At 45.5% G+C, this 14,120-nt stretch overlaps 1 protein-coding gene across 3 annotated transcripts in view; it reads left to right on the top strand.

The window, feature by feature from the left end:
- Nucleotides 1-9,667, top strand: part of Klhl8 (kelch like family member 8) — a 48,501-nt gene extending 38,834 nt beyond the window's left edge. For all 3 annotated transcript variants that reach the window (XM_041642143.1, XM_041642144.1, XM_041642146.1), the window contains 5 exons: nucleotides 1,265-1,376; nucleotides 5,002-5,170; nucleotides 5,333-5,492; nucleotides 7,725-7,926; nucleotides 8,523-9,667. In XM_041642143.1, the coding sequence (XP_041498077.1) occupies nucleotides 1,265-1,376; nucleotides 5,002-5,170; nucleotides 5,333-5,492; nucleotides 7,725-7,926; nucleotides 8,523-8,646 (767 nt within the window). In that variant the 3' untranslated portion in view covers nucleotides 8,647-9,667. The remainder of the gene's footprint in view (nucleotides 1-1,264; nucleotides 1,377-5,001; nucleotides 5,171-5,332; nucleotides 5,493-7,724; nucleotides 7,927-8,522) is intronic.
- Nucleotides 9,668-14,120: the final 4,453 nt, after the last annotated feature.

The following is a 14,120-nucleotide window of genomic DNA, read 5'->3' as shown; positions in this document are numbered from 1 at the left end:
GTGTTTTGGAACTCGCTGTGTACCTGAGACTGACCTTGACCTTCTGATCCTCCTGCTTCTTCCCTCTCAGGCTGGGATCACAGGTGTGCACCCCACATCTAGTTTACAGTGTTGGGAACTGACCTGAAGCTTCCTGTGTGATAGGCAAGAACTCTGCCTCCTGAGCTACATTCCCAACTCCTAACTTATTTTTTATGTATTTCAAGAGGATTTTTGTTTTGTTTTGTTTTTTTGAGAAACGGTTTCTGTGTGTCATAGTCTTAGCTGTTCTGGGACTAGCTCTCGTAGACCAGGTTGTCCTTGAACTTACAGAGATCCACCTGCCTCTGCCTCCCAAGTGCTGGGATTAAAAGCATGTGCCACCACTGTCTGGCTGAATTTTTTTATTATTTATTCTATTGTTTATTTACTCAGTTTCGGTTTTCCGAGACAGGGTTTCTCTGTGTAGCCCTTATTGTCCTGGAACCTGTCCTATAGACCAGGCTGGCCTTGAAGTCAGATCTTCCTGCCTGTGCCTCCCAAGTGTTGAGATTAAAGCTACTTTCGTTTTGTGTTTGACTATGTGTCTGCCTGTGTGTACCTGGTGCAAGAAGAGGCCAGCAGAGGGCATCAGATCGCCCTGGAACTGGAGCTCCAGACAGTTCAGAGCCTCAGTGTGCTGCTAGTGGATCATGTGCAAGAGCACCCAGCACGTCCCACTGCTGAGCTGTCTCCCAGCCTGTGTTTTCAGGAACGTTTGTCCTCTTGTAACATGAGGAAGAGGTGGTTCTTAAAAGCTTCCTAACAATTTTCTATGGTTCTTCAGTTAATTAATTTTTAGTAATGATTTCACATGTGATTTCTGTAAGTGTACAGTGCAGGAAACTGCTGGGGTGGCTGAGGCTATAGCTCGGTCCTAGACCACAGTCTTCTCGCTTTCTTCAAGAGAGGATGATCGCTTTATATTAACAGTTTTACATTTTCCTTATAACTTGTTATTAGCCTTTTTTTATTTATTGACCTGCTTTAAAAGCAGAATTAATGATTTCACTTGCTATTTAATAAAAAGTGATGAAACCCAAGAATGGCGTTTGAAGGCTTACAGCTTTACACACGTTTAGTGAAAGCTTACACTGATTGTCACTTTCTCCTGATGACATCAATTCCATGTTGAACAGAAAAAAAGTTAAAAGTTAATTTATTATGACATTCTGCTTATGTATTGCTTGCATGTAAATAACATTAATATCACTTGGGACTCAAATGAAAATACTTGTTTTGACAGGTAAAGTGTATGCAGTGGGTGGCCATGATGGGAATGAACACTTAGGTAGCATGGAGATGTTTGATCCTCTCACTAATAAATGGATGATGAAGGCATCAATGAATACCAAGAGGTAGGTACCATGCAGCTCCCTTTTGAACTAATAGTATAAAGTCAAAAGGACAAATATGGAAGTCTTATCTTGGAGGTTTTTTTCCTACCTTTAGAACCTTATCCTCTCAAGCCCATTTTGTCAACGCACCCAAAGCAATGCTTTGTCACAACTTTTATATTTAAGAATAGAATTGTAGGGAGCTAGAGAGATGGCTCAGTGGTTAAGAGCACTGGCTGCTCTTCCAGAGGACCCAGGTTCAACTCCCGGCACCCACGCGGCAGCTCACGACTGTCTGTAACTCTGGTTCAAGAGGATTCAACACCCTCACACAGACATAACACACAAGCAAAACACCAATGCACATATAAATAAATCTTAAAAAAAAAAAAGAATGGAATCGAAAGGGTATGGAGAGATGGCTCAGCAGTTAGATTCTGCTGCTCCTCCAGAGGACCCCAGTTCTGTTACCAGCACCCACAGTGAGCAGCTCACAACCACCTGTAACTCCAGCTTCGGGGGGTCTGACACTTCTTGTGAACTCCAGCACCTGTACACACTTGTGCATGTATACGTGCGCGCATGCACACACACACACACACACACACACACACACACACACACACATTCAAGCTTGTTTGAATGGATTTGCCTCTTAGTTCCCATCATGATAGCCAGAGTCTTCTGTAGGAAGCCTTGTTGATCTTTTTGAAACTTTTTGTTTGAAATGACTTTAGATTTTTTTTTTCAGAAAAGTTGCAAATACGGTAGCATTCCTTTTTTTTGTTCATTTTGTTTAATTTTATTTAAAATTCTCTTTGCGCTCATTTATTTATTTTGGTGGAGAAGGGATGTGCGTGCCTGCAGCAGGAGTGCAATGTGAGGTCAGGGAGAGCTCACAGGAATCAGTTCTCTCCTTCCATCCTGGGTCCTGGGGGCCAAACGCAGGTCCCCAAGCTCAGTGGCGAGTGCTTTTACCTGCAGCCACCTCCACGACCCGTGGTGCTTTGCTTTGTTTCTTTTTCTGTTGTGTCGAGACAGGATCTCCTATCATGCAGGCGGGCCTCACACTTGCTGTTCAAGGGAATGTAGAGTTACAGGTATCAGGTCTTCTCAGCTGAAGATCATCTTATCTCCTCCTCAGCCAGACAGTACCTGCTAGTAGTATCTCCTAGGACGCGGTCAGGGATGCTGCTAAAAAGCCTCCGATGCTGGAGGGCAGCCAGCCCTCTAGAGCAAAGAGTCACCTGGCTTGCAGCTGAGACACGCTAGGTATATCCGTTTATCTTTTGACCCGGCTTCTGTTCTTAACATCTCACAGCTATATCACAGCTTCAGAAATAATCATCGACGCAGCACTGTCCACTCTTGCCGGTTTCCCAGTACATTTTCCTTTACAGATGTGTGTGTGTGTGTGTGTGTGTGTGTGTGCGCGTGCGTGCGTGCGTGCGTGCGTGTGTGTGCGCGTGCACGCGCGCGCGCGCGTGCCCACTGAGGCCAGAGAGGGCGTCAAATCCCCTGGAGTTAGAGTCAGAGTTGTCAGAAACAGCAAGTGCTCTTGGCCACTGAGACATCCCTCAGCCCCTCCTCATACACTCTTAGGTTTCTAATTTCTTTTGCATACTGCCTTTATTGACTGACAAGTTATTACCATATGAATAGAAATTGAAATAGGTATTTTTTTTCTTGTTCCTGACCTTAAGGAAAATGTATGCAGTGTTTCTCTTAAATATGATAGTAACTAGGAGTAAAGCTTATTGTTAAGAAAATATTTTCTTGTTAAGAAAATAGCTCTATTGATTTGTTTACTGATTTTAAGATATATTAAATTCTCATCTATAATAAGTTGAACTATATTTTGATTATTAGAGCTTGTCTAAAGGGGAGATTGCTAATTACATAATTCAGTAATTTAGCTGCTTATAAATTTTTATTAATTATTTGAATAGTAACTTCCAACATCCTGAGATAAAAGAGCAACTAAAATCATGTCACCAAAGCAGGATTTGGACAGGCAGTAGGCTTGGGGCTACAGCTCTGCAGCACAGGGTTTACCTAGAATGCTTCAGGTCCCCAGCACCACAAAGTAACAGCCAGCAGCAGCAGCCCCCAAAACAAGCAGACCAGATATTCTAGAGACAGACCCTCTAACAGGTGTCAAACAAGGGTATGTACTAAAGCCTAAGGCATCAGTTAGAACAGGACTACATGGTGGGAGATGGGGTGTGCAGGTGTTTGGTGCAGAGTAAAGTAGTTGTCTTGTGCAAGTGTGAAATATAGTCCTTAAAGGAAAGGGATAGCGTGTTCACGGTACAGTCGTCTACATAGAGGAGAGGGCTAGTGTGTTCACAGTACAGTCGTCTACATATGGGAAAGAGATAGCGTGTTCAATGTCTACACAGTACAGTCGTCTACATAGAGAGAGGGCTAGCGTGTTCACAGTACAGTCTACATAGAGGAGAGGGCTAGCGTGTTCACAGTACAGTCTACATAGAGGAGAGGGCTAGTGTGTTCACAGTACAGTCGTCTACATAGAGGAGAGAGTTTACAGTCGTCTGCATTCAAAGAGTGAAGAGCTCTCAGGGAGATTATAATCACAGTGCTCCTATGTTGTGCTCTCTGTAGGATGATCGTTGTGCGGTTTTATGCTTTAAATCTTTGGTTCAGGTGCATCTTTTGCAATTCATGTAATCTGTTTATACAGAATTTTTTGTTTATAATTTGAAAATGAGGTGTATGCAGGGATGCACAAAGAGTTGAATGATGTAAACACAGGGATAATAGCCTAGGCTACATTAAGAAGAGACAGCCAGGTTAGGAATACACCTGGTACCGTGCTGTGTGACAGCAGTTGAGTGTTGCGTACCCCCTGGGACTAGAGCACTCCGTGCCTTTCACCAAGAAGCTTAAGGAAGGGGCAAAGCTGGTGTTCACTTCTCTAATGTTACCAGGGACCATTTATCCTCAAGGCCTCTATGTCTACTGCAGCGGTTTAGAATAGCTCAACTTTTGGTGGCTATAATTTGTCCTTTTTTATTGTCCTTATAACAGTGAGTTAACTTTCAGTAGGGGCTGAGTCATCCTTTCAAAAAAATTAATAAATTCTTTTCAGAAATAAAGCAGTGTCTACACAGCATGTGATAGAAACATGAATGTTCTTTTTTGTGTGGTGTTTTAGTGAAACCCTGCAACTAAACAAACCTATTGGTTCAGAACTGGTTTGCTTTTTGAATCCATAGAAGACTGTTCTCTTATCAGCCCAATTAGCTCCTCAGTTATGTAACTGTCTGCTTGGTAATTGAACACTTTGGATTTCTTTATTCTGTTTTGTTGGGTTTTGCATCATTAGTTCTGATTTAGGGTTAGAATGTAGCTCAGAGGTAAAATGCATTTCTGATAGATGCAAGGTCCTGGACTCAACCCCCAGAAAAAATAAAGAAAAAAGAACCAGAGCTTGACCCAAGTTTCCCGTAGCCTGTGCAGGCCATGCACCATACAGGCCAAAGGACCCCGCACCTACTCAGAAACAATACATTTTAAAACACTGGAAGAGAACCACACAGTCTGATGAGCATCCTCAGAAGTGGTTTGCATAGGTAAAAATGTCTTCTTTTTTCCTGAAACAGGCTTTACTGTTTTTTTGCAGGCGAGGAATTGCTTTGGCCTCCTTGGGGGGCCCGATATATGCAATTGGAGGGTTAGATGACAATACTTGCTTCAGTGATGTGGAGAGATATGACATCGAATCTGACCAGTGGAGCGCAGTGGCACCAATGAACACTCCCCGTGGAGGCGTTGGCTCTGTGGCTTTAGTAGTAAGTTACACAGCCACTTCCCATGGGGACATACCAGCCACATCCATGGCCACACCCGACGTGATCTAATTCACGCCAGCAGCTACAGGGCTGACTCCATTCTGCTCGCCTGTTAGGACTGTGGGTAAATTCATTTATCCAGTGCCTGTTTCCTTCCTCTAGAACCATGTTTATGCAGTGGGCGGCAATGATGGAGTGGCCTCCTTGTCCAGTGTGGAAAGGTACCACCCTCACCTGGATAAGTGGATAGAAGTCAAAGAGATGGGCCAGCGGAGAGCCGGCAATGGCGTTAGTGAACTCCACGGTTGTTTATATGTTGTTGGTGAGTACATGTCATCTCTCTAATATATCATGGCATATGATGACGAGAGCCATAAAATAACACAGTAACACACCATCAGATTTAATCTTTAAGAACCAGCCTGGAGGTGTGCTTTTGAATTCTTAAAGTTGACATTAGTGCTTCTTGATTAAAATCTTCATACTTAAAACTTCTGCCAGGTGTGGTACAGCACACTTTTGATCCCAGCGCTCAGGTGGGTCTCTGTGAGTTTGAGATCAGCCTGCTCTACATAGGGAGGTCCAGGACAGCCAGGGCTGCATAGCAAGACCCTGTCTCAAACAAACAAACAAAAATGCAAACAGCAAAACTTAGATTACATCTAAAGTAGGGGTTGCATTTGATGAAATATATATTTGCAAACATAGAAACAGAATGTGCTTTGTTCAAACCAGTCCTCCAAAGCCTGGAGACCTGCTTTCCTTCCGCTTCATTTCAAAGCAAAAGTACAGTTTCCAGAACCTCAATGGCTTTTCCGTGTGAAGCCTGTGTGAGTATTTCTGTTGCTTTTTGACCTTTTGAAGTGCTGACCTAGAAGGACGTGTACAGCCCTGCTTTCTCTGATTCTTACATGTGGGGAACAGTCTGCCCTGGATGAAGAGGAGACAGAGTCTGCATCGTTTTGCTCCTAAAGACGGGCTGCAGTGCTGCCTCCAAGGGGCCTTTCATGACTGTGAGCGGGCTGGGAATGCCCTGTCAGAACTGTCCTGGGAGTCAGAGACAGTGCACATCTGCAGCTGTGCTCAGCACAGACACTTTTGTAGTTAGTAACCCTCCTTACAAAGAAGGAGCTCTGCTCAGAAAGGCTGGCTAGCACGTTACATCCTGCTATACACCAAAGTGTGCTGTTAGGGTTATGCCATTTATAGTTCTTAGGAGAAGAGTGGGTTGTTGTTTTTAGTTTAACATTTGCAAGTCAAAGAAAGCAATGCTGAGTCTGTGCCCTTGCTGGAGAAGCAAGGACAACGGCACAGTTGACCTCAGCCTCCTTTGCAGAGACCGCCGCGCGCCTGCACAAGTGATAGAGAAGAGATTGAGTTTGAGTGTGTAGAGACTGAAGTTCTTACAGCGTATGGTTGCAGCCTTTCACACGTCCAGACAAACCATGGACAGGTCACCACCATGTGTCACATGGCCACAGGAGTGTCTTGTCTTTGAACAGATGTTCAAACTTAGATTGAACATTAAAGCAACCACTTTGGGATCTGGGACAGCACAGTGGCAAAGTTCTCAACTAGATGCAGGAGGCGCTGGCTTCAACTCTGAGCACTGAGAACTACAGAAAACAACCTCTGGACCTCAGATCTGACCTGAAATGGGTTCAGCCATCTGAATAACAGCAGTGTGAGGTGCAGGCAGGAGTAACAGCCTGACTGCACCTGCATCCTCTCTGCCTTGGCCTTGATGCTTCCTTCCCTGTAGGGATTGAACCCAGCTCCTTGTGTGCTAGGCAAGGACTTTACTGTTGAGCTAAGTCCCTAGCGCTGATTCTTTCCTATTATCTAGGGAGATTACATGGAGCCAGTGAAAAAGACGGCTATAGAAAATGTCACTCCAAAGCCCTGGTCTTCCACATGGACATGAGCAGTAGTGAGGCTGATTACAAGGAAAAGAGTTACAGTTGTGATGAGACTGGAATGCCAAAAATCCATCTGGTTATACACATTGTATTTATTTCATTTCAATTGATATAATAAAATTAACCCATTAGAAGAGATTTATTCAGCTGGGCTGGGGTGGTGCATGCCTTTAATCCCAGCACTCAGGAGGAAGAGGTAGGCAGATCTCTTGAGTTTGAGATCAGCCTGGTTAGCAGAGCAGGTTCCAGGACAGCCAGGACTGTTACACCGAGAAACCCTATCTCAGAAAACAAAAAAAAAAAAACAAAAAAAACAAAAAAAACAAAAAAACAAAAAAAACAAACAAAGAACCCAAAAATATTAAAAAGAAAATTTAGAAAATAGCTTGAGGGTTGGTTTTGTTTTGTTTTGTTTTGTTTGAGACAAGGCCTTGGCTGTCCTGGAACTTGCTATGTAGACCAGGCTGGGCTCAAACTCAGGGATCTGCAGAGCCTGCCTCTGCCTCTCAAGTGCTGGGATTAAAGGCGTGTACCACCAGGCCCAGGAAAAGCTTGAGTTCTGTGAGATGTTGAGTTGAGATTTAGTTGTAAGTTATTATGAACTGCAATTCTGTTTTTAAATGTTTCTCTCGTAGGTGGTTTTGATGATAACTCGCCCTTGAGTTCAGTTGAGCGTTATGACCCTCGAAGCAACAAGTGGGATTACGTGGCGGCACTTACAACTCCCAGGGGTGGAGTAGGGATCGCCACGGTGATGGGCAAAATCTTCGCCGTTGGCGGCCACAATGGCAATGCGTACCTCAACACAGTGGAAGCCTTCGATCCCGTGCTGAATAAGTAAGTAACGTACCGTCTCTTTAGTGGAGTGTGATCACTCCACGGTATTAAGGCTCAGCTCTCTGATTATCCTCTGGGGCCACCCTCCCTCGGTGGGTGCCTGAGACACAGGTAGACTCAAACTCTACAAGTATAGCTCTGCTTCCCCTGTCCATACGTGCCTAAGATAAATCAGTGCATAAATTAGGCTTGGTTAAAGGCTGACAGTTGCTCACCAAATGGAGCGTGTTCAGCAGTGTGCTGAGATAAACTTGCCAAAAGAACTTACTACCTTGATGGTTGGTCCAGCTCCTCAGTGACCAATGAGCAGATAGCATCTATAGAAATGACACACCAAATCAGGGGCTATCCTAGGCAAGGCAGAACAGCTCAGCATTTAAAGCGTATAGCATTGCTGATTTCCAAAATTTTCCACTTACTGTGGTGTATTGTAGATAACGGAAGCTGTGGGAAGCAGGCCTGAGATGGTGGAGGAATGCTTGTTACTAATGTAACCTTTGGAAATACCTTTCCCTCTGGAAACTTGCTGTCATTTAACACAGTCCCCCAGTTGGGACCCCTGTGCTCTTGGTGTCAGTCCCGTCTTGTCTTTCCAGGTGGGAGCTGGTTGGACCTGTGTCTCACTGCAGAGCTGGTGCCGGTGTAGCCGTGTGTGACTGCTTAACTAGCCAGATCCGAGACATCGGCCATGGGTCCACTAACGTGGTTGACTGTATGTGACTTAGGTCCCAGCAGCAGCAGCAATGCAATCACAGCGGATGAATGGGACTACAGCCAGCATTTTCTGTGGCCCCCTTTGTGACTGCAGCTACTCTCCTGTTGAATGCCAGCTGTTGTGAGTACTCTCACCTTGTGGCCCTAGCGCTGGAGAACTGTACGTCACCAGGTTAAGTGTGGTATTTCCTGCTCTAGCAAATAGCAAAGGAGGCAGGAAGCAGTCTATCTCTGAACCCGTACTTGTTCTGAGAAGTGTTTCATGTAGTGCCAAACCTTAAAATAGCTCTTTATTTTGATGAATAAAATGTAATTTATTGAGTTGTATCTGTTCTTTCTCCTGAAGATACTAACTGCAAGCAGTAGATTTTTCGCAGAGGAGAATTAAGTCTGCTCACAAACATAAGGACTTGAGGCCTGCTCCCTTGAGGGTCATTCTACATGGTGCTGATGAATTTATGTTTTGCTTTTTGTCTGTAGGTGGTGATGTTCAGTTCTTGGGTATTTACAAAGTAGGGAAATGTGTGTTTCTGAGGCACTCTTGAACCCGTCCTAGTGTCTGTAAGAAGCCTTTTGTTTCTGTTTGGAGTTTTAGAACTACAGGTGCCCATGCTGGCTCCTCACCCTCCAAGAACACTGCTCCTGGTTAGGGCTATTGTGTTTATTTTTCCCATCTCATGCAAAATGTGCAACTGGGAATGTCTTAGTGACGGCTCTGGATTGGCTCAGTCCATTGCCCAGGGCAGAGATGTGGAGAGGAACTGTTTGCAGCACGTGACCCTAGGAAGGAAAACCAAGGTTCCTTTAGCTTTGTTCCTTGGTTTAGTCATTGGATTTGGGACCCAGGATCCATTTTCTTATTTTGTTATTTGTCACTGTCTTGGTTTTGATAATTGTACAAAACTGAATTTATTTATTATCAGGAAATGAATGCATTTTTCAAAAGCCCTTTGTGCAGTATAGTTTGATGATTAGTTCAAGTTTGTCATTAATAAATAAAATATATTGTTGGTAAAAACAGAGAAAATGAAAACTACCAGTTCCTTTTCATTATTTAATGTCCTGCAGTGTATTTATTGGAACCTAACTGAATATTTCTGCAAATAATCTGAAGCCCAGCATATTGATAATCCCACTGTGATATAACAGCCCTTTATTGTTTGTATGTATGTATGTGTGGTACACTGTGCACGTGTGCTCACATTCATGTGTGGGTACAGGATTAACATCAAAGACTAAGACTTTCTAGATTGCTGTCATCTTACTCACTGGGGTAGACTCTCTCAGTTGAACTCAGAGTTCATTTATACATCTAGCTTGTCCCAGGCATCCCCTTCCCTATTTCCAGAGTGCAGCTCACTTCACCTACCTGGCATTCATGTGGATTCCAGCCATCTGACCTCTGGCCCAGTGCCTCCCAAACAGATCACACAAAAAAACAGCCCAAGTGCTCAAATCAGCATCATCTTTCAACAGAAAATATTTTTATTAAATATTCTCATTTATTTTACATACCAGCCAGTTTCCCCTCTGTCCTCTCCTCCCTATCCCCCTCCCCACCATCCACCCCTCCTCTGTCTCTGTTCAAGCTCCTCCCCCTGCATCAAGGCTAGGTGAGGCATCTCAACATGGGGAATGGGTTCCCAAAAACCAGCTCAAGCACTGGGGACAGGTCCTGATCCCATTGCTAGGAGCCCCACAAACAGACAAAGCTACAAAAACCGTGGCCCACATGCAGGAGGCCGAGGTCAGTCCCATGCAGGCTCCCCGACTGTTAGTCCAGAGTTTGTGAGTTCCCACAAGCCCAGGTCAGCTATCTCTGCGGGTTCCCTTGACCCAGGACTCCCGGCTCTTGGCCCAGTGCTTGGCTGTAGATCTCTGCATCTGTTTCCATCAGTTACTGGATGAAGGCTCTCTTTAGCCAACAAATTTTAAAGTCCCCATATTGGGCTATTTTTTTCTGGTGTCAGATTTTTTTTTTGTATGGAGAATGATCCATGGTAGCCGTGAGTTCTGTTTCAGATGAGGGAGTTTAAATGTACAGCAAGTGGGAATCAAAGGCTAAACAGCAAGCAGCAGAAAGACAGGAGAACATCACAGCAGTCTCTCACCACCCAGCAGAAACCCCGGACAGCCATAAGGTAGGTCCCAGGCCTTCTCCTCGGTTGTTCCCACCACAGGCATTTTAGATCACAGATAAGCAGTAGCTGAGGCTCATTCATTAGGACGATGTCTGACATGAGGTTACTCCCCATTCAGGACAGCACAGCATCTGCACTCACGGCCTGTTCTGCTGTCCTCCCTTTCCCAGGGGGTCAAGGAGCACGGGGGCAGCCTGTCCCTGAACAAGGGGTCTTGGAGGGCTCTGAGTATGAGGGAATGGCAGCCCAAGTTCCAGAGCCAGATTCTCAGGGAGTGGGGTTAAGCAGCGCATACCGGCTTGCTAGTGTAATGTGTGTGATGTAAGCCTCGGAGCTGGTTCTGCTGGGTCAGTGTGCTCTGGTGTAGCTGGCTGTACTCCAGCCAACCCTGCAAGCACTTAACCCCAACACTTGGCAGACCAGCTGCATCTAGCTGAGCGAGGATGACCTGAAACGTGGCTGCTGTCAGCTTCTCGTCTCATAGGTGGCTGGACACCTGTGGTTACTGCCATGCCTGTTGTTTTTATTGTCCAAGCTAAGGATCTTAATATCTCATTTGTTTATTTAAAATAATTTTCTGTTGGGTGTACTCCATTTCTGATTTTTACTAGACAGTGGTCAGCTAACATGCTAAGCCTGTGCCCTTGTACCTGTGAATGTTGGTGGGCCTGACAACAGCAGAAGGGAATAAATAGAGGAGTAAGTGGTCTCTTTACAGGTTAAACAAAGACAGCTTTGAGGTATGACTGCGGGCAGAGGAAGAGTGTGCTCAGATGGTGAGTGCACAGAACGAGGCGTGAAGCATCCAGAGGGGCCTCCCAGGGCTCCTCACGTTCACACCAGGATGTGCTGTAAACAACTGAAATTATGAGTGGAAAATACATTTTTTCAAGACAGGCTTCTCTATGACTGTCCTGGAACTCACTCTGTAAACCAGGCTGGCCTCAGACTCCCAGAGATCTGCCTGCCTCTGCCTCCCGAGTGCTGGGATTAAAGGTGCGCCCCACCGTTACCTGGCTAAAATTTTTAAAATGAGGTCTCTCTCTATGTCACGTAGGCTGACATTGAAAACCAGGGCTCAGGGGATGCACTTGCCACCACTTGCCATCAAGCTGGGACTGTCACTGCACTGGGACTGTCACTGCACTGGGACTGTCACTGCACTGGGACTATCACTGCACTGAACTCAGCCTCTTGTGCATTAATTCAAGACACATTTTGGGGCTCCTTGTGTGGTTCCCCCATTTAGTGATTTAAAGTCATACTTTACTATACTGACACTCGGACTTTCTAAACAAATTGCCATTGTCTTTCACTGTTTTGTGCAATTAATTGCTTTTTTGATGTTTGAGTAAATGTTTTACTCCTATAGAGTATAACTCATTTCCTTGATCCCCAAGTGAACTATGACCTTACAGTGCTGTTAAATGTCTATGTAAGAGACTGTTGCAGCCGCACAAAATGCTTTTATAAGTGATAAAATTGAGAATTTTCTTTGTTGCTTTTGTTTCTCTATGACTGATTTAAAAAAGTATTTAGTATCTAATTCATGCTGTATTGGTAAGGGATGTTTCAGGGGTTTCCTACCAGGCTTGGGGGGATAGGCGATTACAGGCCATCTGTTTAAGCTGGGGAGGGGCACACAGAGATGGAAGACATTGGAGTGAGGGAAAGCCAGCCCAGTGGAAGGGTGTGTGAAGAGCCTGTGCAAGCCTACCATCTCAAAGTCCAATTGCAAACTCTAAGTGGAGGGATAGTAGACTACAGGAAATACGAAAGAGAGAAGTGTACTGGAGGCTAATAGACTAAGTGGAGATTGGAGAGCATGGGGAGGGGAGGAGGGGGCAGGAGTAGTGGGTGAATGATGGGGAGGGGAGGAGGCAGGAGCAGTGAGTGGGTGAATGATGGGGAGGGGAGAAGGCAGGAGCAGGGGGTGAATGATGGGGAGGGGAGGAGGGGGTAGGAGCAGTGGGTGAATGATGGGGAGGAGGGGGCAGGAGCAGTGGGTGAATGATGGGGAGGAGGGGGCAGGAGCAGTGGGTGAATGATGGGGAGGAGAGGAGGGGGCAGGAGCAGTGGGTGAATGATGGGGAGGGGAGGAGGGGGCAGGAGCAGTGGGTGAATGATGGGAAGGGGAGGAGGGGGCAGGAGCAGTGGGTGAATGATGGGAAGGGGAGGAGGGGGCAGGAGCAGTGGGTGAATGATGGGGAGGGGAGGAGGGGGCAGGAGCAGTGGGTGAATGATGGGGAGGAGGGGGCAGGAGCAGTGGGTGAATGATGGGGAGGAGGGGGCAGGAGTGAATTAAGCCAAACTAAAGCTGTATGAAAAGGCCTTATAGAAACGCACTACGCAGCTAATTTTAAAATATAACTTAAAATGTTTGAGTGGAATTACCCTGCATAGGTGGACGATTCAGCTCCAAAAAGAAAACCACAGTGCAAGGCACAAGATACTCCCACTGAGTCACTGTCAGGGCATTGGAGGCTCCCAAACAGAGCAGGTAGTGGCCATGCCCTCTGGCTACCCACCGTTTGCTTTTCCTTTACTTAGCCTGTGCACATGCATGTGTTGCTTGGTGGGGCATTTACCATAGTAACGGGAAACAAAACAAACTTAATTTGTTGACACCAGTTTTACATATAAAATATTTTTCCTTGGTCTCTGAGTTTAAAATGTGTGTGTGTGTGTATTTCTGGAGAGTCTAATGTTTCATGTAATTTTTTGTATAGCAAACTAGGGACTTATTCTCTTTGGCTGTTTGAAATTTCATATTCCTTTTCCGTGTGTATGTATGTTGTATATATATACACTGAAGTTTGACTGTTGTCCATTTGAAGCAGTATATTTTGAAATGCCTGCCTGCTATAGCAGTTCTGTTGCCTGGGACTTTGTTGAGCTGGGTTTTGTCTATTTGCAATTCTGGGAATCAGACCTAGGACCCTGCTTCCTCTCCTAGTGAGCCTCATCTTCACCCTTGGGTTCTGAGACAAGAACTCTGTACTGCAGGCTGACCTGGACTGTGGGATGCCACCTCAGCCTCTCGGGAGCTGAGTTGGTGTTCACACCATGCCCAGCTCGGAACGGTCTTGGGCTCCACAGATTTGTAGCTGTTTCAGATACTGCCTTAGTTCCCTCGTTCTCCCCTGCTGTTGAAGTAGGCAGAACTGTACCAGTTGTAGCTGGTTCCTCAGGGAGCACCTAGGACTCTAGTTCCCCTTCCTGCTGAGTCAGCCGACTATGTACATTGAACGGGTTTTATGCCTTGGTTGCTTGGGCAGTGTGGGGGAGGGTACTGATGGAATTCAGAAATGTTACCAGTATTATCTCCCAGAACCTTCT

The sequence above is a fragment of the Microtus oregoni genome, unplaced genomic scaffold, assembly GCF_018167655.1.
Source record: "Microtus oregoni isolate MIOR12 unplaced genomic scaffold, Mior012 000072F_ref0000427, whole genome shotgun sequence".
NCBI lineage: Eukaryota > Metazoa > Chordata > Mammalia > Rodentia > Cricetidae > Microtus > Microtus oregoni.
The sequence above is the reverse complement of the archived record's forward strand: the minus strand, read 5'-3'. Positions and strand labels throughout refer to the sequence as shown.